Source organism: Moschus berezovskii, chromosome 11 (genome assembly GCF_049115385.1).
Source record: "Moschus berezovskii isolate FMDL1 chromosome 11, NW_MosBer_1.0, whole genome shotgun sequence".
NCBI lineage: Eukaryota > Metazoa > Chordata > Mammalia > Artiodactyla > Moschidae > Moschus > Moschus berezovskii.
This window is the reverse complement of record NC_142470.1, coordinates 1,726,188-1,747,905: the sequence shown is the minus strand read 5'-3', so window position 1 is coordinate 1,747,905 and position 21,718 is coordinate 1,726,188. Positions and strand designations below refer to the sequence as shown.

General features: G+C 60.0%; 1 protein-coding gene across 3 annotated transcripts in view; it reads left to right on the top strand.

The window, feature by feature from the left end:
- The first annotated feature begins 1,383 nt into the window (after positions 1–1,383).
- COL5A1 (collagen type V alpha 1 chain) overlaps positions 1,384–21,718 on the top strand; it is a 140,336-nt gene continuing 120,001 nt past the window's right edge. For 2 of the 3 annotated variants that reach the window (XM_055401113.2, XM_055401112.2), the window contains exon 1: positions 1,385–1,912. In XM_055401113.2, the coding sequence (XP_055257088.1) occupies positions 1,780–1,912 (133 nt within the window). In that variant the 5' untranslated portion in view covers positions 1,385–1,779. Of the gene's footprint in view, positions 1,913–21,718 lie in introns of all 3 variants that reach the window. The other variant, XR_008682561.2, reaches the window with a different exon arrangement.

The following is a 21,718-nucleotide window of genomic DNA, read 5'->3' as shown; positions in this document are numbered from 1 at the left end:
GTGGGCTGGGGGCTCAGGGGGTGTCCGCTGGAATTTCTCTCTCATGAAGGTGCCCCAAGGACCAGCTCCAGCTGACCGGCACATGAATTACAGACCTGCACACAACGCACACCCGCAGATCACAGATGTGATTCACACAGGTTGCAAACAACAAGGAAGAACTGTCTAGACCAGAGAGGACACTTCCCTTCACTTTGTGTGTTCCGTCCTTCACCCGAGCGCGGCTTGAGAGGCAGCGCGAGGCCGAGCCCGCAAACCCCCCTCACCCCCTCCCCCGTTTACAGAAGGGCGCAACTGAAGGGCGTTTGGGGAATTTCACGTCCAGTCTGGGGGCCAGGGGCGGGGTTCCCAGCACCACTTCAGCTTCGCTGGCTGAACTGTCTGTTCAAAGCAGAGGGGATGGCTTGGGTTCTGAAGAGCCCCCTGACTTACCTTCCCTCCCCTTTAAAAACCAGCACAGTTGCTCTTCTAGGAAGGGGTTTGAGGGAGACTTCAGCAGGCTTTTGAGGGGGCGGGGTGGATATTTCCGGGCTGGGGGAACCAAATGGAAGGGGCTGCCGCCCACCACCGCAGCTGGGAGGCTCCAGGGAGACCTCTAGGAGGCTTAAAGACGTGGAGGAAGAGAGGCAGTGAGTGCCCCACGGTGGTCCGGGGCAGCCGAGTCCCCAACCCTCAGCCTCGGCGGCTGTCACCTCCCAAACACGCGTCTCCTTGGCTTCCCTTTTTGTGGCAGAGGGGTCTCCACGCAGGAAGAGCGAAGGGGAGGGGGTGCTGGCGAACTCCGCCTGATTAATATCCCAGATGTGTGACCTCCAAGCTCCCCCCGGGGGACCTCTCTGGAGTCCAGACCTCAGCGTGGGCACGGATGCCCAGTCTGCCGTGCGGGAAGGTGAAGAGCGGGTCGTGGGTCGGGGTGGAGGCGCCTGCTACAGTCTTGGGCGCCCCGATCTGGTTGGATTGGAAGTCCAATCTCCACCCAGAAGAGGAGCTCTCAACTCCAAGTACGTGAAAAAGTTAGGCGGGGTGAGCTGCAACTTTTTTTTAACTCCAAATGCTCGAACTCAGGGCGCCTCCACACTGGTTCTGGGGCTCGGCCAGGTGTGGGCACCTGGGGCGGGAACGGTGGGGGTCCAGGATCGGCCTCGGGGGGGGGGCTCCGTCCGCGCGCGCACGCCGGCAGAGCAGGCGCCGTGCCCGCTCGGGTCCCCGCCCGCCCCGGGCCAGCCCCTTCCTCGCCGCCACTCGCCCGCTGGCCCCACCTCCCCGCCCGCGGCGCCCAGTGGGAAGCGGGGGCCGGCCCGGCCGAGCCCAGCGGCCGCTCTGATTTGCTGCGGGCGCCGGGGAGCCCCGGCCTCCGCGGGTGCCTTCCAGGAGCGAGGGCGGGAGGGGAAGGGGGAAAAGTGCTCGGCGCCCGAGGCGAGGTCGCACTCCTCCTTCGTCCCCGCGGCCGGCGCCGGACCTCACTCGCGCGCAGCGCCCAGGGGAGCGAGTCGCGGGGCGGCGGCGGCGAGGAGGAGGCCAGAAGGACCCGGAGGGGGCGAGGAGGCCGGGGCCAGCGAGCCGAGCGGGGTCCCGGCGCCCCGCGGACCCAGGTCGAGCCCTCCCGGCCGTGGGCGAGCGCGCCAGCCGACCCTCCCGGGGGCCACGGCCACAGAGAGAACGGGCCGGCGGCTGCTCCCATGCCTCGCTAAGGTCGTGCCGGCCCCGCTGAGTCCGCGCCCCGCGCCCCGTGCGTCCCCGCGCGCCCGCCCCGCGCCCCGCGCCGCGCGCCCCTCCGGCATGGACGTCCACACCCGCTGGAAAGCGCGCAGCCCGCTCCGCCCGGGCGCCCCGCTGCTGTCCTCGCCGCCGCCGCCGCCGCTGCTGCTGCTGCTGCTGCTGCTGCTGTGGGCGCCGCCTCCGAGCCGCGCAGGTAAGGGCGCGGGGCGCCGGGGCTCTGGGGGCCGGGCACCTCCGGGGCCGGCACGGCTGTCATCCCCGGGCGCCCGGCCTCTTCTGCGCCTGCACGACCTTCCCCGCTTGGCCTAGGAATGCGCGGCCCGAGACTCCGAATGCCATTAGCTGGGGGCCCCGGAGAGGGAGACGTGCTGGCACAGTCCTCCCCCGCGCCAAACGGGCCGTCCGCCGGGGCCGTCGGGGGACCCGAGGCTGGGGCTCCGTGTCGGATGCGCCGGAGGGGCTGTCCACCAGGCAGGCGGACTTTTGTCCCGAAACTTTATCTTCTCTGTCCCACATCGCAGGCGCGCTGCACAACTTCCTTTCCTGAAACCCGGGAAGGGTCGCCCCCTAGAGTCACAGCGGGTCAGTTCTGGCCGGGCCTCCTGGGATGGGGGGCCGCGAGGGTGGAGGGCGGGGAACAGGAATCCCCCCTCCCCCAACTTCTCTTGGGAAGCAGTTTTTCTAGGGTTTGCCGCCCAGAGACGGGATTCTAGGCGCAAGGCAGGGAGATGTTACCGGGTCTGGGCTGCCTGGGGTTTTCAAGATATACAGACGGGGTTTATGCCAGAGGTCTGCCCTTAGAAGGAGCGGTCTCCTGCAGGCGGCGTCCAGACAGCCAGCACCCACAGGGCGCCTGCTTGGATGCCTGCCGCCCCCACTGCCTCCCACACACTTTCCTGATGTTGGTGGTGTTCCAAGCATCACTTCTGGGGTTGTCTATCCCGTGGGGGTAGGTCTTCCAACACCTTAGTCCTCAGAGCTCGTGGCCCTCAAAGTCTCCCATTAGCTGATGGGAGATGGACTCAGAGCAGGCTCAGGGGGAGTGCAGGCAGAGGGAGGTGGCCCAGGGGACAGCTGGACCAGCCAGGGGTCCCCCCCACCCACACACAGAGAAAGCACCACTTTAGTGCCCTCACACTGCTCTGCTTTGTAGTTTGAAGACAGACAGGAAGAATCACTTCCACCTTCCACTTACCAATCAAGATATTCTGTCCCTTTTTGCTGGCACGTGAGCGCTTGGTGGGCCTGACAGGGAGAACAGGAATCTGGGTGTCCAGCTGGTCAGGGGCTGGGGAAGGCGTGGGGAGCCTAGCCTGGCTTTGGGGGTCTGGGATCTCAGCCCTGGACTGCCACCTGCATCTCCTGGATCCTGAGCTCAGCTCACAGGCTTTGGGTTTCTCCTGGGGTCATTGGAGGTGGGGGACAGCAGCAGCCTCCAGGGAGGTGGTGTGGAGCGGGCCAGGGGATGTGGTCAGGGCACCCATGTTGGGCATCCGTCAGGGACAAAACCACATAACCCTGCCCTTGCTCCTCTGCTGGGCTTTCCCCCAGGAGGTCAGGTGGGACTCCTTCAGGGGAGTCCACACCGGCACACGCTGGGGCTGGGGAGCACGCAGATCATGTGTTCATCTGGGTTTGGAGCGGGCTGTTCGCTGTCTCTGCCCCCTGCCTCCGCTTTCCTGTCCTGACTGAGGTGGGCACCGGGTCAGCGCCTGGGCCGCGGCTGTGGACTTAGACATTGGCTCCTGCCGAAGAGACGTTGAGAGCCTGCAAAGAAGCCACCTCTCTGGGTGGGTTTCGCAGACCTCCCCTCCCAGGGTGGGACCCTTTTGGAAGGCACCGTCAGTCCGCGGGAGCGGCTGTCCACTGAGATCCAGGGCGGGGGTGGGGGGTGCAGCTCGTCTCCTCTCCATTTTGAGACTCACCAGATGTTTTCTGAGTTCTCTCTGAACATGGCTCTTTTTCCTACCTTCTTCTTGGCCAAGTGTGTGAAGGCATGAAAAGTCAGATTGCATTTGGGGCCGTTTAACATTGTAACGGGCAAAGGAGAGTAAGTGAAATGAAACATGACCCCAATATTTGGAAATTGAGGTCATCTCCTCGGCACGCCATTGGTTGACGCCGGTCACGTGGTCGCTTTTGGCAATTATTTGGTTGGAAGAGTTGTCCAAGTTTTGTGGGACTTGACAGTCACCAAATGGTTAAATTTCCTCTGACTCAATCCAGTTGGCTGGAAAGACAGCCTTTTCCATCTTCTCCTCCCCTCCCCTCTCCTCCCCATAAAAGAACAGTCAGGGGGAGGGGTTCAGAAGCCAAGCTGGTTCCCCAAGCCTCTCTCTCCTCTGGTCCAGGTTTCCGTGGCCAGAGGGCTTGGAGCTGGGGTCACTGCCACCCGGCAGTGGCCACGGGCAGGAGTCCCCTCCCTGGGCTGGAAGCACAAAGGCCCTTCTCCCAGTGCTGCTCCGGGGCTGTTCCTGGGGTGCCGGCCAAAGCCTGCCCCACGACCCCACCCTTCAGATATTTCTGGACTCTCCCCACGGCCACGCCCTTCGCTGACACTGCCCGCCTGCCCGCCCTGCCTTCTGGCTGTCTGGCCCTGTCTCCCATCCCTGCCTCCGCCCCGGGTCACAGAGAGGGGCGGGGGGCGCAAGGGTCTGGGGAACAGACCCCGACGGCCTCCAGCCCCTCACTTACCAACAGTGAGCCCCCGAGGGTCGAGGAAGAGTCAGGCACCCAAGGCCCCGCTGCTGCACCCTCACAGGAGCCCCGGGTTTGCCACGAGGAGCAGGGCGGGGTTCCCGGCCCCCGGGAGGCCAGCCCGCGTGGTAGCATTCGGGGTGAGGCTGCTGGCCCTGCCGGGCGTACTGTTCGGTCTGTGCCCGCATCATTGTCTTGAACCCTCAGCCTGGCCTGTGGGGCAGCGGGGGGCTGAGACCCCAGACTCCGGGTCTGTCTGCTCTCTGTGCTCGGGTGCTGTGTGCTTCTCCCGGGAGGCCTGGGGCTCACCAGGGCTGAGGGAGGGTCCCATTTGGCCAGCCGGGTGCTTCGCTGTCTCCCTCCTTTCTCGGCCTCCTCCCTTTTCTGTCTCTTCCTGCCCCCTCCCCGCTTTTTACCCCAAGGCCATTGAGGGGCACCGTGGCCTACAGGCCTGCAGGCTCCACTCCCCTTTCACCAGGCCCTTCACTCACCCGGGTGAGCTGCTGACTCTGGAGCCCTTGCCTCGGCTAGGCCTGACTGGGGAAGGCAGAGGTGATAGAGGGCCCACAGGCTGGGGGGAGGCCCACCCGTGGACGCTGGTCTTTGCACTGTTCGTTCTCTTGGCCGAGCATTGTTGAAAACAGGGTGGAGGGTTGACCCCCTTGGGGAGATCCGGGGCGGCTTCCTGGAGGAGGTGATGCTAACTCAACCTTTCCTTTCTTCTCCCCCTTCCTTTTGTTGCCAAGGGGCCTCCTTAACAGGTGCCCGCCTCCCCCTCTGGCTGTTGTCTCATCCGTCCTCCTTGCTGGCAGGACCTTCCCAGCCCCACCGCTTCGCTCTTCTCCCAGGGCTGCTACCCACTGCTGGAAAGCCCCTCATTAACTCGGTTGGCGGGGCGCCCCCAGGGCTGCCTGCCCCGGAATGCTGTGCCAGCAGGAGTGGCCGCAGTAAGAGGGGAGTCTCGGAAGGGACAGGAGGGCAGCGGGGCCGTCCTTAACCCTCTCTGGGCCCCGCATCAAGACCACCTGAGGGATGCCGCCTGCCCTGGCCTGGGGGTCCTGCCCGCGTTGGGCCCTGGGTGGGGGACAGTCCTTGGCGGTCAGGTCACTGAACCCAGGGCTGCGGGGAGGGTTCCTCTGCGTCTAAGGGGTTGTCTGGGCGGGGGCCAGCCCCGTGCCTCAGCTTTCTCCTCTGGGAAACGGGGGGACACGGCTTCCTTGCTCTGAGAGTAGTTGTGTAGACGGATTGGGGTGATCCCTGAAGACAGTGAGCGGAGTGTGGGACGCCTTCTCTAATGAGCGGAGGGGCTTTTGTGGCTGCTGTTTGGGGTGGTGATTTTGCGGAAGGAGGAAGCACAGTGTTCCCACTGTCCTCTCTAGCTCTAAGTATCCAGTGGGAGGCTCTGGGCCCGGTGAGACCCCGGGGGCTCTGCCGTCCGCAAGTGGCTCGGCCCGGCCCGGCCCGGCCCGCACCCTCTTCAGCCCCCAACATGCCCAGGGGGTCTGTTTCCCACGTCTGTCACCTCACAGGATGGCAGTAAAGGTCACCCTAGGCCACGTATGTGAAAGGGCTTTACACATGTGTGCGTTTGTGTGTATTTGTGCATGCATGTGTATGCTTGTGGTGTGTTTGGATGTGTGTGTCTGCGTGTGTGAGACGTGTGTTGGTGAGTGTATACACGTACGCACAGGCCCCTGTGTTTTCACCGTCTGCCCAGGCAGGGCCTGGTGTGTTTGAGGCACCCATGGCCAGGCCACGTCTCTCCTCCCCGCGCCCCTGGGGAGACGGGAGGCGACGGTGGCCACAGAGCCCACCGGGCAGCCATGAGGCTGCGGGTCTGGCCCAGGACAAGCCGGTCCAGCTGGGTCTGGTAGTCTGAGGAGTCTTTTTTTTGCTCACAGGAGGGCGATGTTAGATTATAGCTCTGCTATTCCCTCTGTTTATTTCTCCTCTGTAATCGACTCATCTGGCCAGCACTTGGCCAAATATGCCTTAAGCTTTCTGGCCTGGCTCCTGGGGATACTTAGGTCCTGCAGGCAGAGCCTGTTTTGGCCCTTCTTGTGGGCAGAGCTGCCCTGCCACACCCGCGGCGTGGAGGCCCGGTATGCGTGATGCCTTGGGGTGGGCGGCCTGCAGCTGGGTCAGCATCTTGCCCACCCCCACAGGTTCCCATCTGTAGGAAAGGGTGGTGACTGTGGCTCCTGCGGGATTTTTTAAAGTAAGATTTTTTTTATTTTTGGCTGTGCTGGCCTTCGCTGCTGCTCGGCTGTCTGGCTGCGGAGAGCAGGGGCTGACCTCCAGTTGCGATGCACAGGCCCGTCTTTGCGGTGGCATCTCCTGTGGGCCACGGGCTCTTGGCGCTCGGGCTCTAGTAGTTGCGGCTGCAGGGCTCAGAGCACAGACTCGGTAGTTGTGGCCTATGGGCTCCTCGCAGACCGAGGATTGAACTTGTGTTCTTCACCACTGAGCCACCAGGGAAGCCCCTCCGGCAGGATTTTTGACGGGGTTCAGTACGTGATGTGTCCCCAGCACCGTCGTAACTGTTCTGTCTGCTCTGGGCCCCCAGGTGGCAGGGGCAGTGGGTCTGGGGCAAGTTCCCGGCTCTGCTCAGTGCTGGCCTTGTGAGTCACTCCCTCCGTCTTGTGAATGAGAAGGGGTTCTCATTCAGAGAGCCCCCCTCCCCTCCATGAGTTCATGGCTCTGTCTGCAAATCATTTGGTCCTGTCTGAGCCTCGAGCCCCGGCCTGGAGGTGGCGGAGGTAGTGGGCAGTCCATGTCCAGCACGCCACTCCTCAGGCCACCCCACTCAGGGATTGGGGCCCAGTGGTGGGAATGGACCTGCCCACGTCCCGTTTCAAGGACTCTGGCTCCTGAGACGTGACCATGGGTGATGGCTGATGGTCTGCCAGGGCATCTGGATGGGGGGAGCGGGGCCTTGCTAACTTGGACGCTGTTCCTGCATCCCCATGGCCCAGGCAGCTGGAGCAGAGCTGATGGAAGGAGGGGAAGGATGAATGCTCCGCTGGGTGCGTGGGGATGCGTGGTGGTGGGGGGACACTCTGTGTTGCGCCTGTCATACTGTCTGAGCCGTCATCCCATCAGCTTCGACTGTCTGTGATTTTTCTGGCAGATTCCCAGCCTACATCGTAAGCCATAGTCGGAGTGAATGTCTCCCCTCCTCGGCGACTCAGACCTAAGAAATGGAGCCACAATCTGGCCCACTTTTGTCCATGTTTCATTACACAGAGCCCCAGGGGCCCATTTCTTGTGACGCCTCTGTACGTGAAATGCGGGGGGGGGGGCGTGGATTCTTTTCTTTTCTGTTTCCTAGGCTTGTGTTCTTTCAGGGGAAATTCAATCTTCTGTTCTTTCCTGCCAGCACCTTGGCAACAAGGACTTTATTAGCCTTTTTATTTTTTAAAGAAATAAATGTACAAAATGACATCAAAATGTGTGTATGTAACTGGAGTGATTTAACTGTAAAAACCCTTGCATTGGAAACATCGCTTCCCGCCTTCCGCTGAGATTAAAAACAACTGTCTTGCGCTCTGCCGGCGGGATGACCAGAGGGCGAGGGCGAGGCCCTTTCTGTGTCGGTGCATAGGGGACACAGGAGAGGCTGGTCCTGTGGGGAAAGCTCGGGAGGGACGGTGGCTCTGCCTGAAGCCTTTGCAGACCTCACATGCGCGTCAGACCCTTGCCGGGCACCAGGAACAGGTGCCCAGGTGAGTGGAAGGTGAACATCTCAGCCCTGCAGGAGCTTCCGGTGCAGTGAGGGAATCAGACCTGCGAACAGGCCCTAGTGTCCAGTGAAGTGCAAAGTGGGAGGTAGTGAAACATCCACCAGCTGATAAAGTGATGCCACCAGCCAATCAGAGGGAGGCACCCGCCCTGGGCCACTGGCCAATCAGAGGGCGGTACCTGACAGCCCCTGTGGGGCTCTGGCCAATCAGAGGGAGGCATCCGCCAGCCCGGGCCACTGGCCAATCAGAGGGCAGTACCTGATAGTCCCTGGGGCTCTGGTCAATCAGAGGGCAGTACCTGACAGCCCGTAGGTCAGCAGACAATCAGGGGGAGGCACTTGCCAATGGGCCACTGGCCAATCAGAGGGTGGTACCTGACAGCCCCGGGCGCTGGCCAATCAGAGGCCAGCTTGCTTTGCCGGGGCCTATGGCTTTTGGCGCTCCACCCTCCTGTGAGTTTGAATGGAGGTGTCCCTCAGGAAGGGCTTTCTCCTTTGGCTCAGTGGTAAGGAACCCGCCTGCTGTGCAGGAGCCACAGGAAACATGCGTTCAGTCCCTGGGTCGGGAAGATTCTCTGGAGGAGGGCATGGCACCCCACTCTAGTGTTCTCATCTGGAGAACCCCATGGACAGAGGAGCCTGGTGGGCTGCAGTTCATGGGGTCGGAAGAGACAGACACGACTGAAGCAGCTTCGCACGCACACCGTTAGTGGCAGGGTCCGTGTGCTTCAGAAAGAGGCACGTGGCCTTCAACTGTGAGCAGCTTCTGCGCCTCAGCCTCAATCCTTCCTTCTTCATTTTTGATGCATAAAACTAGGAGCGCGTAGTCTCGTCTTGCCCCTCGTCAAGGTCGTCTTCTTTGGGAGGGTAGGAGAAGCTGTGCGCCCGTGGAACGCGGGCCCTGGCTCATGGTGGGCAGCTCGGGGACCCTGCTGTGTGGCAGGTGAGGGGAAAGCTGGCTGGGGACTGGGGCCTGAGCCCTGCCCAAGCGGAGAGGAAGATGGGCCTCCTCCAGCCCTGGGCCCTCAGCTTCAGTCTGCAGGGGCCCTGTCTGGGGGACGTCGTTCTCCAGTCTGCTGGGGGGAGGTCCCTGGGACCTGCCTTCACTGTTTCTCCTCTTTTTTGCCCTTTTTCTTTGGGGCGACTCTGAAATGCTGGTGGGCAGTTCTCGCTTCCTTCTTGAAGACTGTTCTGTGTCCTCCTGGGCTGGGGGTGGAGGGGGCGGTCTCCACGTCAGCGGTCTGTGTAGGAGAAGAGGGTCGCACATCCCGGTTGGTTTTGAGCGGAGGAGGAGGAAGGGGTGCTGCACCTTCGGCACCTTTTGGACCAGAAAAGGTTCAGGTCAAGAAGGTGGGGTGAGGAGCTCGTTCTTGGATGGAAGTGCAGGGATTAGGGCTTCTAAATGTCATTCTTTTCCAGGGAATTATTACTAATGTTATTTCAGTTCAGTTCAGTCTCTCAGTCATGTCCGACTCTTTACGACCCTGTGGACTGTAGCACGCCAGGCTTCCCTGTCCATCACCAACTCCCGGAGTCCACCCAAACCCATGTCCATCCAGTCGGTGATGCCATCCAACCATCTCATCTTCTGTCATCCCCTTCTTCTGCCTTCAATCTTTCCCAGCATCAGGGTCTTTTCCAATGAGTCAGCTCTTCGCATGAGGTGGCCAAAGTATTGGAGTTTCAGCTTCAGCATCAGTCCTTCCAATGAACACCCAGGACTGATCTCCTTTGGGATGGACTGGTTGGCTCTCCTTGCAGTCCAAGGGACTCTCAAGAGTCTTCTCCAACACCACAGTTCAAAAGCATCGATTCTTCTGTGCTCTGCTTTCTTTATAGTCCAACTCTCAATGTTATTTAAGTTCATGGTTTAGATCGGAAAGCACGGCTTGGGCAGCAGCTACGTGTCACTGGACCCTGGCACCCTGAGGAGCATCCAGGGGTCCTCTGTGGTGGGCCCGGCGCTCAGGTCGGGCTGGGGTGAGGCTGCGGGGCTCACACCTGGGCAGGGTGGTGTGAGGCTCTGCCCGCATTTCCAGGGAGGAGCTGGACCGCAGAGGGCAGGGGGCGTGGGAGGGCGGCCAGTTTTCAGACCTCCTCCCTCATCTGAGACAGGGGGACGGCAGGTGTCAGCACAGATGCTGGGGGCACGTCGGGGGGATGCATGGCGGGGCGTGGGAGGGCGGCCAGTTTTCAGGACGTCCTCCCTCATCTGAGACAGGGGGACGGCAGGTGTCAGCACAGATGTTGGGGCCACGTCGGGGGGATGCACGGCGGGAGAGGAAGAGACAAGTCCTCCCCCGTTGCGTGTCCTCCCCGCCCTCTAGAAGGAGCAGTGATGCTTCGTTTTCTTCCCTGCCGGAGGGTGAGCGCGCCCTTCTAAGGGAAGACTTTCATTCTGCAAGAAAGATCAGGGCGACTGGGAGGTGGGGGAAGTCAGCCTCAGGAGGAAGGGTTTACTGGGGCTTGGCTCTGAGAGTGTTGTTGTTTGTTGTTTTGGGGGGACAGATCAAACACAGAACAACAGATTCCCAGGTCCTCGTGGATTTGATGAGGATCAGCCCAAGGCCACTCTCACGTGATCCAGCCCCCGCCACGCCCCAGCACTCGCTCCCCACTCCCCTCCTCCTGTTTGCTTTGAGGCCCATCCCTGACGTCAGGTCTCACGCGGCTGTTCCTCTGTTTACTGTGGATCATGCGTGTGCACTCCATCTCAGTAGGGGAGGGACACCAAGAAGGAGCTCAGCCAGGTCCAGTGAGAAGGAGGGTGGGCCATTGCCAGCCCCAGGGTCTCAGCGCCCTGGTGAGCCGAGAGGGCAGGGCCCTTGCCTCCTACCTGTCCCCGTGTGTCTGGGCTCAGCACAGATGCTGAGGCACCTAGAAATACCTCTCTGAACCTTAGTCCCCCGATCTGTGAAATGGGTATAAACTAATAGTACCTGTCCCAGAGGTCTGCTGGGAGGACTAAAGGCTCTTGTCATTTGTGTTGCCATGTCTTAAAGCCCCGGCATCCGTATTTGGAGCCCCCAGATTATCCCAGTGGAGGACTGGGCCCCGCACTCAGCTTTGCTGGCATTTTGCAGAGGGTGGAGCCCTCCAGGCTTGGGGCACTGGCCCGGGGTTGCCTGGGAACAAGAGAGTCTGGTGAGCAGATCTGGTTCCCTACCAGGAGGGTTTTGATGGGGACCCTGTGAGACCAGAGCTTCAGCCACTGCAGGCCCTGCCTCTCAGTTCTGGGATCCAAGGCTCTGGGGTGGAGTCTGGGGCCTGCCCCTAGAGATTTGATGCCAATGACCAGCTGAGGGCACTTTGGGAAACATTGGGATACCGGACGGGAGGTCTGAACCTTCTTCCAAACCCCCCTCCCTGTGTGGGGCCAGCCTCCACGGCCAGCTCCCAGTCAGTCATTCCTGCAGTTTTCAGAAGGAGAGTTGGGGACGAGGCAGGAAAGCAGTGATGCTTCAGCACACGGAGACAGGGACCCTGACTTTGGAGGCCAAGAGCAGGGTCTGGACTCCCAGCCATGTGACCTCTCACGCCGCACTTAACCTCCTGGTCCAGTGTGGCTCATGTCCACGCCTGAAGGTGAAAGGTGGAAGGTGAGCTGCGTGTGGCCATCAGGCCCTTGTCGGGGCGCCCTGCATCCACGCTTCAGTGCAGGAGGGCAGACGCTGGAATCGCGCCAGGAACGGGAACTGCCGCCGTTGCCTCTGCCATGGCAGCCATTACCGTTCCACGTTAGTAACGATTATTCTGCATCTCTGTTGCTCTTTTGTGTTGTTATTGTGCCTGGCGGAGCAGGGAGGCTGTAACTGTATCAAGTTTCTATAAGGTGCTGGCAAGTAGGAATAGAGTGGTCACTTCGGGTTTGGGCTACAGCTGGGCCTCAGAGGAGGCCGAACACTCAGTGCAAAGGGCCCAGCTGGAGCCCGGGGGGCGAGTCCGCAAGGGGTAGGGGGTGCATTCTGCATACTTGAGGGGGGCGCCATGGAATCTTCCTCCTCATTTAATGTGGGAGCTGTTTCAGGCTTGCTTTTTCACCCCGGGAGTGCGGGGCCCTGATGGTGGGCAGGCCCAGCCCCCCAGGAGGAAGTTGGATGTTTTACTGGGAGGGCTCACGGAGTCAGTGGTCTGTCTGGCCTCCCGCCTGGCCGTGGTTTTGCAGATGAATAAACTCAGGCTTAGAGGACTAGGCGGTCTCTGGGGTCACAGGCGGCTGAGAGCAGAGGGGCAGGGGACCAGATCCCAGTGTGCGGCCGTCACCCGCTGGTGGGCTCTGCCTGATGTCCTGGGAACTGGCTGGTCTCAGAGCTCCACCGTCCGGGGAGGGCGTCTGAGCCTCGCAGGCTTGTTCTGAGACTCCGGGGCTGGAGGGAAGCTCAGGCCTCCCATCTCAGGGTTCCTCTGTCCAGGGTGGGTGTGATGACCGTTGTTTGCAGGTCACCCACCTTGGGGAGCTCACCTGGTGCAGGCAGACAACACCGGAGGAAACTTGCCAGAACCTGGCCTCCAGAGCCCCAGGGTTTTAACCTTGATAAAGGTTTTAACCTTTATCCCCAAACTTGGGGCTTCTGAACATCTTCAAGCTTCCTGTTTGCAGAACTGAAAGGAAAGCTGCTCCCTGTGGGAACGCTCTGTCTTCTTCCTTTTCACGCCCAGCCCCCCATCCTGGTGTCCCCAGCTGGGAGGGCGCCTGTCCTCCCACACCCTGCAGCGCCTGCCTCGGGGCCTCTGCGTGGACAGGCTCCCACCTCCCCTTCCTGGACAGGGCCTGTCTGATTACGAACAGCTGCCTGGCCGTGAGCAGGATTTGCAAACACTGGGGAGGGCTGTTGTCGAGGGCTGGGCTGCACGGTGGTGGTGGGGTGTTCTGCTCCCTGCATCCCTCCCTCCCTCCCTCCCTCCTTCCTTCCCTCTCCTGTCTCTCTACCTTACTCCAAGGGGTTTCATACATTGATTTATCCTGATGACATCTTTTCTAGGCAAGAGGTAGCCCCATTTTACAGGCAAGGAAACTGAGGCTCACAGAAGCCCCACAGCTAGTGAGTGGCAGAGCCTTTAAAATAGCATTTGCATTGTGGAAACTGAGTTTCACCCAGCCTCCTCGGACCTTCTAAGAGCAGACATCATTGTGAGGTGGGGTCTCAGCCCCATCTTTTTCCCTGGGGCCTTCATCCCGGCACAGAGGGGTAGGGAGGCTGGTGAAAGCTGGTGGCCGCCCCCCACCTGTCCCCCGGGGCCCAGGCTGGAGGTGGGTGCCTGCCCAGGGTCAGGAGGGAGTGGTGAGTGCTCGGCTCCCCTTCCAAAGCCCCTCTAAGTCTCAGGCCCTTCCGTATCCTTCTCCCACTGCTCAAGTCAGGTCGGCAGAATCAGACCCCGAGCCCAGCCTTTAGCTGTGTTTGTGTTCGGGGGTGAGCTGTCCTGGCTGAGTCATTTTTTCCGTTTTAGTGGGGAGGAAGGAGCGGTAGGAGAGGACTGTAGCCAGGTGGGTCCTGCCTGTTTAACATCAGTTCACACACGACCAGAGATGCGTGGGGCTCCTGCCTGGGAGCCAAATGTTGCCAGCGACGAGGGTGGGGCGCGTGTCAGGCCCCTCCCACTCAGCACCAGGTGCAGGCCAAGCAGCCTGTCAGATGTTTCCAGAGTGAAGCTGGGGAGGCTGAGCCACCACCTCTTCCGGGTCAGAGAAGCTGGGCCAGGGAAGAATCCACATCTTTAAACTGTCAGCATGTCAGAAAAGAAAAATAAAAAACCTGAGAAGCAGTGCCCAGAGGCCTGGTTTCTGAGCCCACCCTTTGTCGCAGGAGGCCAGTGGGCTTGCCAAGGGCCAGGCTCAAGAGTTCTGCTCCTGCTTTTCCCTTAGGATGGATCATGAGTCCTAGAGAGTTGTTAGAGTCCTCCAGAAAGTTTGCTCCTTGGGTGGCCCACCTACCCCACTGACAGGGCTAGGCAGATGCCACTGGGAAAAGTTAGGGAGTCGCAGCTCCTTTGAAACCAAGGGAACAGCACACATCCCGCACATGTGGTCCCGGGCATTTCCAGCTGGAGGTCCCGTCGGTGGGCAGAAGTCGCGGTGGACAGTGGGTGGGCGAAGCCCAAGTTCACTGTCACAGCACCCAAGCCTCATGTTTCAGGCCAGGTGGAGGTGTGGTCACCTTGAGGCTGAAGGAGGCACTGCAGCCTGGCTCTGGCTGCCAGAAACCCCTGGCATGGCCAGGGGGCTAGGGCTGCCGCGCTCCTGAGCCGTGACCTCCAAAACATCCTCTTTCTTCATGTGTGAAATAGAGCTGAGGGTGTCTTCCTCTTAGCTCTGGGTGAGACTTTAGGAGGTGCAGTTTGGATCTCCACGCACACAGGGTCTCTCTGGACCGTGCCCGCAGCGCGCGAGGAGGTGTCAAGGGAGAGCTGTGGGATGGAGCCAAAGGTGCCCCTGGCGAGTGTGGAGGGTGTTGGCTGACACGCTTTGAACTGGCTCTCTGGAGCAGGGTGGGTAGACCTGAGGGGCTCGAGCGGTAATGAATCCACTTGCTTATGCAGGAGATATAGGTTCAATCCCTTGGAAAGATCCCCTGGAGAAGGAAATGGCAACCCATTCGGTATCCTAACCTGGAAAATCTCATGGTCAGAAGAGCATGGGGTCGCAAAAGAGTCAGACACGACTTAGCAACTAAACAACGGAATTTACTGAGGCCAACAGGGATGAATGATTTTCTGTCCTTGTAAAGGTGTGGGGCCTGAGCTGTTCTGGGAGAGGTTGGGGGCCCCTCACTGTCTGGGGGAGGTGGGTGTTCTGGCTTGATGCCCCTGCAAAGGCCAGAGGAGAGAGGAGGTGGGGTGTCTGCCAGGGTCCCTCTGGAGTCTGGTCTGGTGGTTGTGGACAAGCAGCCCAGGGGGTGTGCCGGATGGAGTCCGAGGCTCAGGGCTGTGCGGATGGTCCATGCTGACATTGCTTTCACCTCCATAGAGCAGTTGGAACCTCCCAGGCAGACCTCCCAGGGGATCCCTAAGCCTGTGACCCATTTGCCCAGAGGGTGTGTGTGCGCGTGTGTGCACGTGTATGCGTGCATGCATGTGCGTGCGTGTGTGTGCGTGTGTGCATGTGTGCGTGTGTGCATGTGTGCGTGTGTGCACGTGTGTGCGTGTGCATGTGCGTGTGTGCACGTGTGCACGCGTGTGTGTGCATGTGCGTGCATGTGTGTGTGCGTGTGTGCGTGTGTGCGCGTGTGTGCGTGCATGCATGTGCGTGCACGTGTGTGTGCGTGCACGCGTGTGTGCATGTGCGTGCGTGCATGTGCGTGTGTGCGTGTGCGTGTGTGTGCATGTGTGTGTGCACGTGTGTGTGCACGTGTGTGCGTGTGCGTGCGTGCGTGTGCATGTGCGTGTGTGCGCGCGTGTGTGCACGTGCGTGCACGCGTGTGTGCGTGTGTGTGCGTGTGTGCACGTCCATGCATGTGCGTGCACGTGTGTGTGTGTGCGCGTGTGTGCATGTGCATGCGTGCATGTGCGTGTGTGCGTGTGTGCGCGTGCATGTGCGTGTGTGCACGTGTGTGCGTGTGCGTGTGTGTACATGCATCATATGCACCCTAGCAGGTGTGAGTGAGCATCGTCCTTGGGGTGTCTCCTGCCCTGTGGGCACGGATCCCCTGCTTGCCTACACTTGTGATCTGTCACTCCACCAAGCAAGCCCGCGAGGTCCGCCCTGTGAGGGTTAGTCCAGGTGGCTCCGCTAATGAGAGGGACTTGGGGTTCGAGCGTGGTTCCTGCGGGACCGCAGGCCTCCTCCGCCCCGCAGGCCCGCAGCCCCTCCAGCGTCTTGCTCCTTTCCCTCGCTGCCACCCTCCTTCTTATCTACAGTCTCTCCAGGTGGATCCTCCCAGACCCTTTCACCCCAGGCTCCTTTCATTCCAGGGTCAGTCATCTTACCCTTTAAATCATGTCCAGAGACTGTCAGCTGTGTTTTGAAAGTCTTTACATTCCACCAGCTTCTGTCTGCCCTGCTCACTTCCGAGTCCTTCCCTTGACTTGCTTCTGTTCTGCGGGACTCCTGGGCAGGTAGCAGATCACTCTCGCGGTCCCAGGAGGCCTCCTGGCGCCCCCCGCACGCCACCCCCACGAGCACAGATGTTGGCATCGGGCACTGTGTGCTCCAAGCCTCCCTCCCTCACCGAGCTCAGCCTGCGTCTCGGTTTCCACGGCCTGCCCTTCTGTGCCGAATGTAAGCCCCCCAGAAGCACTGGGCTCCAGGCATGCGCCTTTCCCATAAACTCTGATGCCTCGTCAGTGTCCTCTGAAGATTCAGGGTTGGTCTGAATCTTCCTACTCGCTCACTGAAGAGTCTCCTGCTGTGGTGCTGCAGCGGTGGAAGCGCCCGTGAATCGCTGCCCCTCGAGGCCCTGACCTGCGCGCTGTCTGAACGCCCTCCCGTCAGGTTCGTCAGCTTCACGCGCCGCACGTTTCTCCGGCGACTCACGGCTCTCTGTCAGGTTGCAGCCCCGATTCTTCCTTCCGCCCTGACTGATGGCGCCCGGGCAGCGGCGGCAGGTTCTGTCACCTCGCCCGTGCCAGGCGGGCAGGTCCAGCCCAATGCTGGCCAGGTGGGTGATGCTGCTTGCCCCCAGCTCCCCCAGGGGCGAGGGGCAGGGAAGCCTGGCCGGGGGGCCTCCTGGACTCATGTCTCCCGCCTGTCCTCGCGACCCTTGGCCCCTCGTCCTGCCCCTGGCCTTGAGGGGAGGGGGCTGTGGGCTGCCAGCCTGGGTGGGAGGGAGATGGCTTGCGAGGCGCGCTCGCTCAGGCTGGAACCCGGAGCCCCAGCTCCAGGGTTAATCCCGTCTGCGCTGAGTCTGTAACTAGAAGCTCCGCTGCCACTGGCCCGGGGGCGCATGCTTCCTCAGGAACGTGTTTCCGTGGGCCTCCGTGTGGCCCGCTGTCCCTGCGGTATGTGGCAGGAAACGCTCTGGAAGCATGGCTTCTGAATCAGACCTGCCTGATGTCTTCACGGGGGACCACGGCGCTGCGGGCGGCATGCATGGCTTCCCTGAGGGTGGCTGAAGAGACTGTCTTCCTAAACGCAGTTCAGCATCTACTGAGCACCGACTGTCTGCAGCTTCTGTGCTGCGGCCGTCGGGGGCAGCCCCGTGGGAAGGGCTCACCTGGCCCTGGGGGTGGTGCAGGGTGGGCAGGGGCTGACCTAACACAAGCTGACCCCAAGGCCTTGGAGGGGCCTGGAGTCAGGACCCGGCTTTTCCCGTCCACAAGTGTCCCTTTGCTGGTGCTGCCCAGCTTGCTGTCATACCCCGAGGGAGAGTGGACTGTGGCCTTGAAGCACGGGACCCTGGGGTCAGAGGGCAGGTAGAGCTTGCGGGGACGGCCTGGGGGGAGCTGGGGCCCCCGACGGCCTGGCTGTGGCCGCCTCCCTGCGTGCTGTCCCCCTTCTGTTCCCTCTTGAATTTGGGGCCTTGTCCCCCGCCAGACCTGCTCTCTGAGGGGAGGGCCACGCCCAGCACAGCCGGTTCAGGTGTTTTCATTTCGCTCGATCAGGAGGGCATGCTGTTCACGTCCGTGATCACCCTGATTTTCTTGACGGGTCCCCCAGTGTTGGACGTCGGGTCTTGCCCCAGATCCCTGATGTCTGCGCCGCAGTGCAGCACGCGGGCTGCGCTTACCCCTCCCCTCTGGGGCCCACCTGGGGGAGGAGAGTGTCCCGGGGGTCTGGGTGAGCAGCAGACTTCCCCTCTGTGTGGGACAGGATGGGGGTGCATGGCCATTGCTCTGCGGTTTTTGAGGCCTGGCAGCCGCAGAAATTTAGACTTTGATAAAGGTAGCAGTTCATGTTGGCTGGGAAAGGAAGGCTTAGTCATTGGACTGGGCTGGGATAAGAAGGAAGCCTCTGGGAAAAAGAACTTGAACCCGACTCGGTCTTACACCAAAATGCATTCCAGATGGCCCAATGATGTGAACTTGAAAAATGAAACCATAAAACTACTAGAAGAAAATCCGGGAGACTGAGTTTTATGATCTCGGATGAGAAGGCCTCTCTCAGTAAGACATAAATCCTAGAAGTTATATAAAAGGAAGTTGACTTCATAAAAAGTCAACATTTTCTCTCTGGCCAACTCCCCACCCCCCTCCAAACAACCCATCACTCTAAGAAAACAATATGAAAATATGTATATCAGAGAAAATGGATTGATATTCTAATAGTCAAAGAACTCCTACAAATCAATAAGAAAGGACCAGGAACCAAACCAAACCAAAAAATTAATAATAATAATGGACCAAAGATATGATTACTTCTTAGAAAAGAAAATGCCAGTAGCTTTTAAGCAGGTGGGGAGGTGTCTGACCTTACTCACAGGAAGGGAATACAGGCGAAGGCCGGGGAGACCAGCTTCTCTCTCGGCCAGGTGGACGAAGACGCACGCCGAGAGCAGGCGCTGCTGGTTCCAGTGAGGGAGTGGGTGCCCACGGGCTGTCCTTCCCGGAGAGGCCTCATGCAGTCTTTGTGCTAACTCTCTTCCGTCGTGTCCGACTCTTTGCGGCCCCGTGGACTGTAGCCCACCAGGCTCCTCTATCCATGGGATTCTCCAGGCAAGGATGTGGGAGTGGGCTGCCACGCCCTCCTCCAGGGGATCTTCCCGACCCAGGGAGCAAACCACGTGTCATTACGTCTCCTGCGTTGGCAGGCAGGCTCCTTACCACTAGGGCCACCTGGGAGCTCTCTGCAGCATCTACCGAAATTGGACCTGGCAGCTCTGCTTCTTGGAGTGTCTCCTGTGGATACAGGTGGACGTGTTTGTTTGCAGACGCGTCTGTTGCAGATGACAACGGACCTGTTGTGCTGTCTGCGGGTGAGCGTTGAAACCACCAGATGCCCGTCGGGAGAGCCATGTGAGCCATCAGATAAGTCCCTGAGCGGTTCCCGGGGAGGGTCCCTTAGCAGCTGCAGGAGTGATGTCTCTGTGACTTTGTGCTTCCTGAAACGGATCAGTCTCCAACATACGGAAGGAAAGAAAGCTCCTCTTAGGATGCATCTGTCTCTCGTGAGAACCCACAGAAACCCACACTGTGTATTTGTAGACGACAAGGGAGGAGGCCCAGAAACGGGGGCCCGTGGCTTTCTGTGGAAGGGACATCTGGGTGCACAGGCGTGCTGTTCTCTCTGGCCTCTTTTGAATCGGCTAATGTGTTGCTCAGACAGGTGGGCTGGTTGGAAGGTGGGCAGGTGTGTAGGGTATAGAGACTCGGGATGGAAGCGTGGGCTGGCTGTCCTGGGAGCTGTGTGCCTTCTTGCTGGTGGACACACACTTTTGGCTGGAATGACTCTGTCAATTATAAAAGCCGATGGTCCAAAAAAGAAGAAGAAAAGAAACAAGACCTATTAACCAGTGCAGGAGGGAACTGACTAGACTGATCACGTGTCATTCAATGACCGTGGGCAAGTCCGGGAGAGCCGTGGACGTGACCGCTTTTCTGTGGGGCAGCTTCTGTGCTGAGTGACGGGGTAGCACACAGTGGGCATGCCCCGCGACCTCCGACCCCAGGAGCACCGTCCTGGCTCCGTGATCACTCGGACCCTGCCTCATGGTCCCGTGCTCCCTCACCTGCTGTCATGAGGCTCGTTCCTTTCCACGGTTCCGAGTCACAGGGTCCTTCCAGTCTCCCCCGCTGGCCCAGAGGCAGCTCAGAGAGGACTCGAGGGTCCCAGTCCTGGAGGGCCCCAGGTGTGGACAGTCAGGGAGGGGCTTTCTTTCCCCGAGGTCCCTGCTGGAATGTGGGCTTCCAGCTCCAGTCACTGTACCTCCTCCCAGGCTGCTGCTCTGTCCCGCTGGAGCAGAGCTGGGGGCTGGGGAGGCGGGAGGAGCTGAGACCTGTTTGTCCACCTGTTCATCTGATGGTGTTAGGGGTGTGCCAGGCGACCTGGGTTGATCATGACCCCCATGCTGGAAACTAAAGGCTGGATGGAGCTCCCTGCCCTCAACTCCCATGTCCTGGTGGGATTCTACAGCCTTAGAGTGGAGATGAGTCTGTTTGGTCGAACCGTGTGCAGTTACCATTTTGTGCCAAAAAATCAGAGGGTCTCCTCACATAGTTCAGTCTCCTTCCGGAGAAGTGGGCGCTGAGGAGGGCCGCTCATCCAGCAGGGAGGCTGGGGAGCCCTTCCCAGAGGCAGCAGGGCCTGAGCTGAGGTCCGCATGGTGAAAGGGACTCACCAGGCATGGAGGGCGGGTGAACAGGACTCCAGACACAGGGAACTGAGTGTGCAGAGGCCTGGACACTCGGTCTTGGCCTCTGAATGCAGGGTTTAGCTTGGCCACAGCGTGGCGTGACTGAGTTGGCGGCGGAGGCCGGGGGTTCATCAGAGGTGAGACTTGGGCACCAGAGTTCAGCTTAAACTCATGAGGGCCTTTATCCACCATCCATCCTCCAGCCAGCCACCCAGTAGGACACACACATCACATTGGACGTCACCTCTGGCCCAGAAGGGAGAGTGAGGTCACCAAGGTGGGCAGGTTGTCAAGTAAAGGGATGGCATCTAAAGTCTCTGAGGAGTTAATCACCTGAGTCTTCAAGACGGTGACACTCCCTGCTCTGTTCACTCACTCATCCGTTTAGCCTTCTAACTATTTGCAGAGTTCATCCACCCTTCCTTTCTGTCATCTTTCCATTAAGCATCTACCCTCTGAACCTTCTTCCATCTGTCAGTCCGTCCATCCATTCATCCAACTATCCGTCCATCCATCCAACCAACCGTCCAACATCCATCCATCCAACCAACCATCCATCCGTACCTCCACTCACCCACCCATCTGTGATCCAGACTTTAAGCCCACCCATTGATCCAGCTCATAAGTCTGCTTACCCGCCCACCCATTCACCCATTCTTCCATCACAGATAGGGGTTGCCCCCTCCACCAAGCTGCTTTTCCTTTTTTCATCAGGGTGTATGTGGCCTCCCCAGGCTCCCACCCTTTACCCAGGGCTCCTTGAGGGCCAGGAATGGCTGACTCACTCCAGGTCCTGCAATGCCTAGCGTAGTACCTGGAGAAGGCGACGGCACCCCACTACAGTGCTCTTGCCTGGAGAATCCCATGGGCAGAGAAGCCTGGCGGGCTGCCGTCCATGGGGTCGCACAGCGTCGGACACGACTGAAGCGACTTAGCAGCAGAAGTGTGGTAGCTAGCTCAGTGAAATCTTCCTAGAGCTTGTTGGCCTGGACTGAGAGACGGGATGAATATAGTTGCAGCAGCAGGAGGCAGGGTAGCAAGGAGATGCTGGCCACTTTTTAGGCTTCTAAGAGAGAAGGGAAGCCTGTGACTCTGGAGCAGCTGGCGATGTGGTGGTCCACTGGGGCTCTTGGCGGAGGTAGGGCATGGACAGGTGGGGAGCTGCGTGGAAGCCTGCCAGTTGGCAGTAATATGTATAAGATGAACCCCATCTTGGGAGCCGGGAGGTGGAGAGTCCACATTTCAGGATATTTAGTTATTGATTCAGAGATTCTACTAATTCTCCAAATACCATTGTTAACTTTTCTTGACTGTAAAAATAAAGCGCACTTGTTGG